The sequence below is a fragment of the Pongo pygmaeus genome, chromosome 9 (assembly GCF_028885625.2).
Source record: "Pongo pygmaeus isolate AG05252 chromosome 9, NHGRI_mPonPyg2-v2.0_pri, whole genome shotgun sequence".
Lineage (NCBI taxonomy): Eukaryota > Metazoa > Chordata > Mammalia > Primates > Hominidae > Pongo > Pongo pygmaeus.
In genome coordinates, this window is record NC_072382.2 from 75,686,779 (window position 1) to 75,699,952 (window position 13,174).

Here is a 13,174-nt window from a genome sequence, read left to right on the forward strand (position 1 = left end):
ACGCCTGTAATCCCAGCACTTCAGGAGGCCAAGGAGAGTGGATCACTTGAGGTCAGGAGTTTGAGACCAGGCTGGCTAACATGGTGAAACCCTGTCTCTACAAACACACACACACACAAAAAAAATTAGCTGGGCGTGGTGGTGCATGTCTGTAGTCCCAGCTACTCAGGAGGTTGAGGCAGGAGACTTGTTTGAACCCAGGAGGTGGAAGTTGCAGTGAACCAAGATTGTGCTACTGCACTCTAGCCTGCGTAACAGAGCAAGACTCCATCTCAAACAAACAAACAAAACCAAAACACAAATCCATATGTACCAATCCCTTGGGCCAAATCTTTCAATTACTTTAGGTTTAAATGAGAGAGGTATATGGTTGCTTAGCATGACACTTGGCACGTGGTAGTTGCTCAATAAATTCTAGTTTCTTTTCTTCTCCAATTTTCTAGTCTCATCTCTAACCTGATGTTCTAGCCACATCAAATTCTTTATCAGTCCCACACAGGTCCCAAATTTTTATGCCTTTGTGCCTTGGCTCTTATTTTCTCTCTGCTTTCCCTTGTATCCATGTGGTGAACTTCATTCCCTCAGTCTTTAAAAACGAGCTCAAATTTCCCCTCTTCTGTGAAATCTCCCAAACTTCCTCTCACCTTTGCTCCCTGCTTCCATGGCACTCTGTTTATGTCTGTTGTAGCCCTTGCAATTCTTCTATAACTCTTCTGTTTTCTGCTATATTTTTTTCTCCTTTCTGTTAGGTTTTGACTTTGAGGGGGCAAGGACCAAGTCTTATTTGTACTCGTAGAGTGTTTGGAAAGAGTCTGGAGGAGGCTGGGCAGATGACATGACAAACACAGATAGAGGGATTAGATTTGCAAAAGAATTACCTAGGCTGGGCGGGGTGGCTCACGCCTGTAATCCCAGCACTTTGGGAGGCCGAGGCAGGTGGAGGTCAGGAGATGGAGACCATCCTGGCTAACACGGTGAAACCCCATCTCTACTAAAAATACAAAAAATTAGCCAGGCGTGGTGGCGGGCACCTGTAATCCCAGCTACTCAGGAGGCTGAGGCAGGAGAATGGCGTGAACCCGGGAGGCGGAGCTTGCAGTGAGCCGAGATCGCACCACTGCACTCCAGCCTGGGCGACACAGCGAAACTCTGTCTCAAAAAAAAAAAGAATTACTTCTTCCTCTGAAACAAAAGGGAATGAACTGAAGATGAATAAAAGTAAGAAGGTAGCAAGAATCTTTAAAGCAAAATGGAAGGGGCCAAATCTCAGGGGGAGATCTGACTTGAGGGAGGAAGAGCACAGGAAGAAGATGCTATCCAAAGAGGACAGGTGGCACTGGTGTGATCTGAGGGGCTTAGCCTTCTCCTTCTTAGATGTGTGAGGTCTCAGGATGGACTCAGCAGCCCTTAAGCTGGAAGAAGAGGTCTTGGGCTTGCAGGAAGAAACAGCCTTGTCTCCACCTGGAACTAGGCTGAATGGCCTTGCTCTTATCTGAGTCTTTCAGTCCAGCAAGGAGAAGCTGGAGCCATCAGCTAGAGAGAAGGTTTGTAGTGATGTGGATGAGGAGTGAGGAAGGGGTCGTGGTGGGGTGGAACCATGCAGAGCTATCTGGGTAGAGGTGCTATGAGAAGGATGGTAGGGAATTCTGACAGCAATGCAATCCTCAGCAAGCAGCTGGAGGGGAAGCATTGGTACCTGCGGCTGCACTGCCATTTGTTCCAGTTGGCATCGTGCATTAAAGGGAGTCTGTGAATCCTTCTTCCCATGGTGGTCTGTGGTGCAGGTGGGGCCTTAGAGAAAAGCTATTTGGGCTCGTTCTACTCTAGGCTGTTGGCTTAAGCTTCTTGTATCATTTTATAATCTATCAAGCACCCTTGACAACCATTTTTAGGTGACACTTCAAAAACAACAAGCTAATGTCTCAGTTAGAGTACTTTGATGTAAACAACAGAGATTGTGAGTCATTTAAGAAAAAATGAAATTTACTGAAAGGATACAAAGAGTTGACAGGAAAACTGCAGCATTGGATATGGAAAATGGGCTGTAATCTAGGCAGGCTCGGCAACGGGAACCACAGTCAAGTCTGTGTCTCAGGTACAGCCTGGCATGGCCACCCTCATCATGGCAGGGCCACCCCCCTCAAACCCCACCAGGGCCCCACTGCTGTTGCATACCTACTGTCTCTGTTGCTATGAATAATTCTAAAATTGTCTCTATGTTTTCATGTCACTTGCTGAAGATGCCAAGCTCAGAGAAGAGTGGCCAGGTGGCTGAGCCTGGGTCATGTGTCATGTCCTAGCTGTTAGGGGGCAGGGAGAAGAATATCCCTTCAGCTTCAGCTTCCCTAGCCTCATCAATACTATACAGAATGGGGAATTCCCTAAATAGAAAGGAGGTTTGGGCCAGGCACAGTGGCTCACGCCTGTAATCCCAGCACTTTGAGAGGCCAAGGCAGGCAGATCGCTTGGGCTTAGAAGTTCGAGACCAGCCTGAGCAACATGGTGAAACTCCATCTCTATAAAAAATATAAAAGTTACCTGGGTGTGGTGTCATGTGCCTGTAGTCCCAGCTACTCAGGAGGCTGAGGTGAGAGGACTGCTTGAGCCTGGGAGGCAGAGGTTGCAGTGAGCTGTGATTGCTTACTGCCCTCCAGCCTGGGCAAAAGAGTGAGACCCTGTCTCAAAAAAAAAAAAAAAAAAAAAAAAAAGAAAGAGAAAGAAAGGAAGGAAGGAAAGAGGTTTGGATGCATTTTTGTCAGCTGTCAATTTTCATCACAATCCCAGGCTGCTAGGCTTGAAACTTTAGAATCATCCTCATTGTTATTAGCTTCCCACATAGTGAGTGGCTCTCCAGATTTCTTAGGTGTGCCTTGCTCTCTATCACCACTATTGCTTTTAGTAAGATTACTCAGCAACGGCATAGAGGAGAGAAGAGGCTGGAAATTGGAAGTTGGACTTCTACAATGTTAGTGCTGGAATGGTCCTTTGAATTTATCTATTGTAGTGGTCTTACCTAGGAGTATTCATTAGAATTCTTATGGCACTAAAAAAAAAATACACATCCTGGTATCCCCCACCTGGGCTTCTGGGTTCACTAGATCTGAGGTGGGACCTTGATATATACAGGTGTTTCTGAGGTATGTCCCAGGTTGAGAACTGATGACTTTCTTTCTTTTTTTTTTTTTTTTTGTGAGCCAAAGATTTATTTCTTCATTTCTTGCATTTGAAATACTCTTCGATGACATCCTTGGCCTGAGACTCCTTGCCATAGTCCTTAACTACTACACAACTGCAACCAACCACTTTACAGGGTTTCCCCTCTCTGTCAATTTTACAGAGGCCTACCCATTCTCCTAGTTTCTTGTTGTCATCAACCTTAATTAGGTTGATTTGGTGTTCAGCACAAAGGGCCTCCACCAACTTGACATACATAGGCTCATCACAGTTGGATGCAAGCACACAAAGATGGGCTTGGCGCTTGTCTAAGACTTTGGCAGCTTCGCGAATTCCACATGCTAGGCCATCGTGGATGAGGGCGGTCTTCAGCACCTCTTGTAAAGCAGTATTAACGTTACACCTCCATTACACCTCCAGCAGCAATGCCTTCCTCGGCCATGGCGGTGGGTTACGGGTGAAGCTGAATCTTGAACGCACCTAAGCCTCCACCTCGCAGCGGCCGGGAAAGAGCGAGAACTGATGACTTTCAATACTCTTTTTTTTTTTTTTTGAGATGGAGTCTTGCTCTGTCGCCCAGGCTGGAGAGCAGTGGTGCCATCTCAGCTTACTGCAACCTCCATCTTCTGGGTTCACGCCATTCTCCTGCCTCAGCCTCCCGAGTAGCTAGGACTACAGGTGCCCGCCGCCACGCCTGGCTAATTTTTTGTATTTTTAGTAGAGATGGGGTTTCACCGTGTTAGCCAGGATGGTCTTGGTCTCCTGATCTCGTGATTTGCCTGCCTCAGCCTCCCAGAGTGCTGGGATTACAGGCGTGAGCCACAGCACCCGGCCTTCAATACTCTTGTTTTAAAGATGAGGAGATTGAGGCCCAGAGGGAAGTTAGCTGTTTGAAATCACACACTGAGTTAGAAGGGGCCAAGCCCAACCCCAGGTCTCCTGGCTTCTGGTCCAGTGCTATTCAGACCTCTTGCTTTTTCCCTCTGCTAAAGGAAATTTTCTATATTTATGTGTATCCAAGAAAGCATGCTATGTTTCTGTGGCTCAGCTCCTCCAACAGTAAACGGATTAAAAGATCCAAACCATCGAGAGTGAACAGCCTGCACAAATGGTCCCATTTCTAATGATGATTGGCTTGATCTCTGGATCACAGATCTCCTTTGTCAGAATCCGGGAAAAATGTCCTTGAGAACCTTAAGTTGGGATGGAAGTGGGCAGGACCCATGGATAAAGGATAGCCTAGCCAAGGCCATACTTCTGTGTCTGGCAGGATTCTGTCTGGGTCTCTATGCAAACAGGTCTTTGTTTTAATCACTCATTGGCCTTTCTTCAACTCTTGACTGTCTTTTAGCCATCTGCTTCTTATCTTGGGAATCCATCTCCTTTTTTTCCCCCTGCTCTCTGAGTTAACCAATTACTTGGCACTGGATTGGTTTACCACTAGCTCTGGGCAATCTCATCAAAACCCAGGGCTTCTGATGCCTTCTATTATATTATGTTGATTTTTTTTTTTTTCTTGAGACAATGTCTCGTTCTGTCGTCCAGGTTGGAATGCAGTGGTGCCATCATGGCTCACTGCAGCCTTAACCTCATGGACTCCAGTGATCCTCCTGCCTCAGCCTCCTGAGTACAGGTGAGTGCCACCATGCCCAGCTAATTTCTGTATTTTTTGTAGAGGTGGGGTTTCACCATGTTGCCCAGGCTGGTCTTTAACTCCTGAGCTCAAGCGATCTGCCTGCCTCATACTGCCAAAGTGCAGGCGTGAGCCACTGCCCCCAGCCTATGTTGCTTTTTTATTTTTCTCTCTTTACAAAACTCATGTTATCCTATAAAGGTTTCCACTAAGAAATGCCATTTATTTAATGCTTCCCATTCTTTTCCCTGCTCCAAATCTATCCTAGGGCAAAGAAAGCAAAGAATGGGAGAACTACTGTAGCAGAACCACCTTTCCATTAGAGAGGGGTCATTCTTTCTTCTGGAACCTCTGCATCCAGAAAGGGCGCTAGCATCAAAGTCCAAGCACCTCTCCCTAGCTCAAGCAGGAGAGACACGGTCAGAGCTGGCCTATAGGAAGCAACTCGAAGAGTGTGGAGGATGGATTAGAAGAGAGGTTGGGAGAGGGGAGACAATCAATCTATAGTAGCTACTGCAGTAATCTAGATGAGAGATGATTAGACCTGAATTGGGCAGTGGGAATGGGATGAAGAGGTGGGGAAATAGTCATTTTGATAGTGGAATTGACAGGACTAAATAACTGATGGTTTGTGGGAGATAAGGAAGAAGTTCAAGATGACTAGGTTTGGAGCTTGAGTACCTGGGAGGATGGGACCTTTAATAGAATGAAGGAAATAAGAAGAGCAGTTTTGAAAGGAGGATGGGAGACAGTGACATTAGTTTTGTACATGAGGAATGTAGGGATCTAAGAGGATGTTTCCATCAGGCAGTTGAATATGGAGGGCTGGACTCAGGAGGCCTGGGCTGCAGACAGCAATCTGGGAGCTCCCGAGGGAAGAAAATGTGGACCAGGGCAGCATGCAGAGTGAGAAGGGGACTGAGGCCTGAGCCTAGAGGAACACCCACATGGAAGCCCCAAACACGGGAGACTGAGAAGGAGCCAAGGGCCTGGGAAAAAACCAGGAAAGTGTGGTTTTACCAGCCAAGGGGGACAGTTTCAGGAAGGGACATGGGGAGAGAGGATGAGGAGGTAGGATTGAAAAGAGGCTGCTCCTTTTGGCAGTTAGTTACCACGGTGGGCCTGGTTTCAGTCACAAAGCTACCCCCATCCTTAGGAGAGAGCTCAGGCCCTCATATCAAATGAACACTAAAGCAGGTTTCTGAGTAACTCACATATTCCCCACTCACTTTCTCCTCAGTTATCAAGGCATTACAGGATAAGTAAGTGTATCAAAGTTTAACATCGTTCAGAATTGCCAATAAAGCCCCTCAGTTCCCACCTCTTTCAGTTCAGTAAGAGGAAACTGCAAGGACTTTTCGAGAGTGCGGCTGATGACCGCATATATAAAGAATAACTAATAAATATTAATGAAGTATCCCCTCTGGCCAATCACGTCTGAGGAGAACACTCTTTGGGCTCACAGAAGCCTCGCCCCTCATGAATATGTAGATAGCACTGCCCACCGCGAACTGCCCCGCCCTCCACTCTTCTCCCTCGCAACCGACTCTCCCTTCAAACGGGAAACAAGATGGCGGCTGCAGGTCCGAGTACTCGGGCCTCTTCCGCGGCGGCAGCAGCCGCTCTGAGTCGGCGGGGCCGGCGGGGCCGCTGTGACGAGATGGCGGCAGCTAAGACCGGGGCTCCAGGCCCGGCTTCTGGACCTTCGCTGTTGGTGTTGTCGCCGCCGTTGCTGCAGCCGCCGCTGCCGCCGCGGCCGGAGGAATCGGGCTGCGCCGGGTGCCTGGAGCCCCCCGGGGAAGCAGCGGCCCTGCCGTGCGGCCACTCGCTTTGCCGAGGCTGCGCCCAACGCTCCGCCGACGCGGCGGGCCCGGGTTGCCCTCGCTGCCGCGCTCGCGGCCCAGGCTGGGCCCGCCGTCGGGCCCGCGACGACGGCCAGGCCGAATCAGAGGTGCTGGGCGAGTGCGCCCGCCGCAGCCAACCCCAGCGCTGCCGCCCGCGCCGGGACGGGGGCGCGGCTGCCGCGGGGCCCAGGCCAGAGCAGGAGCCGTGTGCCGCGCCTGCGGAGACAGGTGGAGATTCCCCACTTCCCCTTGGGGTCTGGAGCGAGGCCGAGCGCGCCCCGGCCCGGCCTGGTGAGGGGGTGGAGAGTCCCGGGCCCCATTCGGGCGGGTGTGGAGAGTTCTCGTGGGATTGGAACCCGGGCTCTACCCAGGTGCAGTGTGTTTGTGAATTTTGAACTTCAGAGTGAAGGACAGGCACGTTGCATGCGGAGGGGCGGTGAGGGCACCCCGTGCCTTACGTAAGTCCGAAGTTTGGAGGGAAACAATTGTTGGAACAAGTTAGGGGCAGGTTGGAATTGGTGTGTGGGAGTGGGAGGGGCCTTGGATCAGAGAAGTGCTTGGTTTAATGTTGCATGAAGAGTTTGGGGGTCATATTGCTTGGAGAGATGTGGCTCCTGGCCCTGAAAGGGTCAGTGAAGGGTGTGGAGAATCCGGAGTTTAGGGAACAGGTTGAATTTGAGGATGTGAAGGGAGCTTTTCAGACTCGAGAGCAGAGGGGGTTGGGAGCACACTTGTGCAGTTTTCATACATTTTGGAAAATGTATGCTTAGCACAGAACTTGGCACATAGTGAGGAAGCAATAAGTGACTGCCGTTTATATTTGTAATACTGGTACTACTAAGTCAGTAGTGCCCGACAAAAAAGCTGGCTTGGGTTTAAAAGTTTTGGAAACAAAGATTGGGTGGCAGGGGCTGCTTCTATCTCCTTGGCAGGGTGGGTTTCCTACTGGCTTGCTGGCAATTAAAAGTCTTTTGTAGGACTCTTGCCTTGAACTTCTTTCCCCTAACACCAGCAGCCTGCTGTTCCTCGATTCTGAGCTTTGAGATGGAAAGTGCCCTGTATAAAATAAGACTGTTATAACTTAGGATTCTTTTGGGGACACACCCAGTCAACATAACATCTGCAGCTCTGTTTGATAAAAAATGCTTACCTAGAATGAGATTTTCAAGAAACATAAATCACGAAAGGCCAGATATTTGCACCTTCTGTTTTGGGAATTCTGCCATGTGTTATTTTCGGTAAGGAAAGAGAGGCATTGCTTGTGTATACAAGTGCAGCTTCTAGAAACCACAGGTTCTAGAATGCACTCTGTTTTGATTCAAGCCGCCAGAGACACCTGTCACTGTCCTAGGATATTGGGCTATTTTATTCCTGGGGTTGAGGGGGACCTGCATCTTACTTTCTATGTTCCTTGTCACTCCCCCCACCTTTTTTTTTTTTTTTTTTGAGACAGAGTCTCTCACTGTTGCCGGGGCTGGAGTGTAATGGTGTGATCTCGACTCACTGCAGCCTCTGCACACCACCCCCTCCGGTTCAAGCGATTCTCCTGCCTCAGCCTCCCGAGTAGCTGGGATTACAGGCGCCCACCACCACGCCCGGCTGTTTTTTTTGTATTTTTAGTACAGATGAGGTTTCACTATGTTGGCCAGGCTGGTCTTGAACTCCTGACCTTGTGATCCGCCCGCCTTGGCCTCCCAATGTTTTTTTTTTTTTTGAGACTGAGTCTCACTCTGTCTCCCAGGCTGGAGTGCAGTGGCCAATCTCTCAGCTTACTGCAACCTCTGCCTCCCAGATTCAAGCGATTCTCCTGCCTCTGCTCAGTAGCTGGGACCACAGGCACGCGCCACCACGCCCTGCTAATTTTTGTAATTTTAGTAGAGACAGGGTTTCGCCATGTTGGCCAGACTGGTCTCGAACCCCTGGTGTCAAGTGATCCGCCCACTTCTGCCTCCCAAAGTGTTGGGATTACAGGCGTGAGCCACTGTGCTCAGCCCTCGTTATTCCTTTTAAGCTTCACAACATCCCTATGAGATAAGTACTTTTATTTCCGTTTTATAGATGAAACTGAGGTCCAGAGAGGTTAAGTAACTTGCCTAAGGGTGAAAACCCAATTCTATCCTATTCCTGCTCGAATCAGGGATGAAACGTCTTTATTTTTGTGGATGTGGTGTGATGGTTTCATATGCTACTTAATTTGCTTTATAGTCTGAGATTATGGTCACGATATAAGACAGTATTTCTCTGGTCTCTCTATTAGTAGTACTGATTATATGGCCACATAGAATAGAAATTTTCATTTTGATTTGTAAGCTTGGAGACCGTTGTGAAATACCAGTTCTGAATTTGAACCATGAGAGGAAGTTTGGCTTGATGATTTGTGCAAACTTTTTCCCTTGAAGATGTTTTTGTCATAAAATTTATCAGTGATTAAGGGAAATTATCTAAAATGAGATTTCAAATTAGAATCTATTGAGTCACTTAGTATTCATTAATTACTTTATGTGTTTATATGAGGACCAAAATGAAAAATGGTTTTCTTAAATGTTCTTGTTGTTGGATTGTTTCGTATATATAGTTATGTGCTTATTCAGTTGAAGAATTTTAGAATACAAAAATATTGCCAAAAGGCTTAGGAAGTATCTTTTAGCTTCAGTGGGTTGTCTGATCCTCTTGAAGTTATATACAGTATTTTTAAATTAAAATTTTTAATAGGCAGTGCATTCACAGGATTCAAACAAAAATGTAACATAGTACACAATGAAAAGATTCCCTTTGGCCAGGCGCAGTGGCTCACCCCTGTAATCCCAGCACTTTGGGAGGCCGAGGTGGGCGGATCACAAGGTCAAGAGATGGAGACCAGTCTGGCCAACATGGTGAAACCCTGTCTCTACTAAAAATACAAAAATTAGCTGGGCATGGTGGTGCGTGCCTGTAGTCCCAGCTACTTGGGAGACTGAGGCAGGAGAATCTCTTGAACCCAGGAGGCGGAGGTTGCAGTGAGCCAAGATCGCACCGCTGCACTCTAGCCTGTTGACAGAGGGAGACTCTGTCTTAAAAAAAAAAAAAAAAAGAGGAAAGAAAAGAAACGATTCTCTCTTACCCCCTTATTTCTCACTCCTGTCAAAGATTTTTGGGCTGGGCATGGTGGCTCATGCCTGTAAATCTAGCACTTTGGGAGGCTAAGGCGGGCGGATCACTTGAGGTCAGGAGTTCAAGACCAGCCTGGCTAACATGGTGAAACCTTGTCTCTACTAAAAATACAAAAATTAGCCAGGTGCGGTGGCACATGCCTGTAGTTCCAGCTACTGGGGAGGCTGAGGCAGGAGACTCGCTTGAACCTGGGAGGCATAGGCTACAGTGAGCTGACATCATGCCACTGCACTCCAGCCTGGTGGCAGAGCAAGACTCTGTCTCAAAAAAAAAAAAAGATTCTTGTTTGTTCTTCCACAGTTTATGGATCTATCTACATGAAAATTCAAGTACACTTATTTTTTGCCATTTTTATACAAAAGGTTGTACATTATACACACTGTTCTGTAACTTGCTTTTTTTTTGGTTTAAGAATACATCATCAAAGTCCACAGCAGTATGTTGTATGGAATTTTACTGAATGGATATAGCATAATTAACCACCTATTGGTGGACATTTTGATTGTTTCCTGTCTTTTGCTATTATAAATAATTGTTTATAAAATCATTATGTAAATGCATATGTGCATTTTTATGGAGAAGTCACCAGTAGCTTTCACCAGAATCTGAACCATTATTTTATTTTATTTATTTATTTATTTATTTTTTGAGACGGAGTCTTGCTCTGTTGCCCAGGCTGGAGTGCAATGGCATGATCTCAGCTCACTGCAACCTCCACCTCCCCGGTTCAAGCGATTCTCCTGTCTCAGCCTCCCAAGTAGCTGGGATTACAGGTGTACGCTACCACGCCCGCCTAATTTTGTATTTTTAGTAGAGACGGGGTTTCTCCATGTTGATCAGGCTGGTCTCAAACTCCTGATCTCAGGTGATCCACCCGCCTCGGCCTCCCAAAGTGGTGGGATTACAGGCAGTGAGCCACCGCGCCCAGCCTTGAACCATTGTTTTAATCTACATCTCTCATTCTGCAGAAGAGAAAACTGAGGCCCAGAACAGATAAGAGAGTAACAGTTTACATGAGTTAATAGTAGATGAAAAAGGGTCAACAGAAACAGCCTAATTCACAGTGAAATGTTCATAATAGCTTTAATAAGGAAAATTAATAATACCAGTTTTATAAATATTTACATTGTGCTTTTATGAGTGGAAACAGCAACAGGATTACTAGGTTGGCACAAAGGTAATTATGGTTTTTGCCATGACTTTCAATGGCAAAAACAGCAATTACTTTTGTACCAGCCTAATAGCAATTTTAGTAATATTCAGAGATATATTGCTTAGTTGTATTCTCATCACATAGTTGGATCAATTGGTAAAGGAAACATCAGGCCTGCTGGAAACGAAATTTTGTAGTAAACGCACTGGTATTTAAGTGAAGTTCTTAATTTTTTTTTTATTTTGTTGAAGTCCAGTGCCTCTTTAGGAATTGCTTTGTGGAAAAAGTGTAAAGAGTTTGTGTTTTCTTGAAAATTTTGGTTGCACTGGTGACATTTTTGTTCTTTGCCAGCTTTTTTGGCAAGCTTTAAGGTTCAGAACCTTAATGACCCCTGTGTACATGTTTTATTTAATTCTTCTATGCATTGACAGTTTGCTTTTGGATATAGTATCAGTTCTTGTTGATTTGTGAAACTGTGTGTAAAGGCTACATCAGTGATCATTTCAAAATGAACTCAGACTTCAACTTCATATTCTTTGAGGATCTGCAACTCGTTGTATATATTGACATATTAAATATTTGGACCATTTTGAGCAATATTCAGGAATTATGTAATATGTGTCTACTCTGTGCCAGGTCTTTGGGAAACATTAGTGAATGAAATATTAAAGATCTCTGTCTCATGGAGCTTATATTCTAAATTTAGAGACATTCCTTATCTGTTGATTTAAAAAACATACTTACCATTCAGGCTTACATAGGTAGATTTTGAACTATACATTGCAGCCACACTTAAGCTTCATTTAAAAATGATTAATGAATTTTAAGAATTCGTTTAGTCTGTTTGAAATCAAGGATGGTTATTCCAAATCATACTGCTTTTAGATTTGAAACCAAGACCTTTTTACTTTTTAGGATTCTTTTTCTTCGGCCATGGGTAATGACTGAAGAAAAGCTAGACAAAGGCTGGTGAATCTTTTAAATTGGTAGTTTAAATTTTTTTCTCTTCGTGGTGTTAAAAGTGCTTTTCAGAAATTGAATAGATAGGCCAGGCGTGGTGGCTCACATCTGTAATCCCAGCACTTTGAGAGGCAGAGGTGGGCGGATCACTTGTGGCCAGGAGTTCGAGACCAGCCTGGCCAACGTGGGGAAACCCCGTCTTTACTAAAAACACAAAAATTAGCCGGGCGTGGTGGTGCACGCTTATAGTCCCAGCTACCCAGGAGGCTGAGGCAGGAGATTCGCTTCAACCTGGGAGGCAGAGGTTGCAGTGAGCCGAGATTGCGCCACTGTACTCCAGTCTGGGTGACAGAGCGAGACTCTCTCTGAAAAACAAACAAACAAAACACGAAAATTGAATAGATAAAAAACAGTTGAATAGTGCCTCACTTATCCCTTCTCATCCCGTCTCAACTTCCCTGTTCACTTAGGGTTAACATTTCTGCATTTAAAAAATTTCCCCTTTCTGTGAAAAGCAAGTAGTTCTGGTTTATTACTCAGTTGACAGACAATGTTTGCTATGTGTGCAGCCTAAATTACATTTAGGACTAATGAATAATGAAACCATGTGATTGTAGTGCAAGAGGACAGGAATTCCCTAGTCTGTAAGGATTTGTTTAAAACATGTAAAATGACTCATTTCTTTATCCTTAATGACACATATCCGAGAATTTGAGAGCATCCTTAGGTGTTATACCAATACAGGAAACATTTGCCTTGTGCTAAGATGTTTTTTAAAGCTCTTGATGAGATTACATGCACTCTACCAACTAAACATTAATTACTATTGAAGAATAGCTCCAATGTATAGAATTCAGGGTTGAACAGCAGGAATTTAGGAGGTATTTGTTTATTCATATTTTCACTCTCTATGTTACTTCTAGTTAATCCTGAAAGAGTTGCCTACCTTGAATTAATTTGTATCTGAGTTGGCTTGAGTATATGATGTAGGATATGTTTGTTAAATTTCATTCCACTAATTCAATGAGCATTTTGAGGGGTACACATTGTGCAAGATGATGCAATAAAAAAAGATGAATAAGACATGGTACCTTTTCTTTAAGACTCCACAGTGTGGTTGGGGAAACACATACTCAAATAACAATACAACGTGTTAAGTGAGGTAAACAGACAATGCTAACAGAGTAGAGGAATGGGCTGACTGACAATTTGGAGGAAGCCTGAGGAAGGCGTTTGAATTGTATGTTGAAGAAAGAGTAG

General features: G+C 45.5%; 1 protein-coding gene and 1 pseudogene across 2 annotated transcripts in view; one reads left to right on the forward strand and one right to left on the reverse strand.

Moving 5' to 3' along the window:
* Positions 1-3,183: 3,183 nt before the first annotated feature.
* On the reverse strand, positions 3,184-3,641 carry LOC129009065 (small ribosomal subunit protein eS12-like; annotated as a pseudogene).
* Positions 3,642-6,345: 2,704 nt separating this feature from the next.
* Positions 6,346-13,174, forward strand: part of RNF169 (ring finger protein 169) — an 87,584-nt gene continuing 80,755 nt past the window's right edge. The window contains exon 1 of one of the 2 annotated variants that reach the window (XM_054441768.2): positions 6,346-6,879. In XM_054441768.2, the coding sequence (XP_054297743.1) occupies positions 6,378-6,879 (502 nt within the window). In that variant the 5' untranslated portion in view covers positions 6,346-6,377. Of the gene's footprint in view, positions 6,943-13,174 lie in introns of both variants that reach the window. The other variant, XM_063672092.1, reaches the window with a different exon arrangement.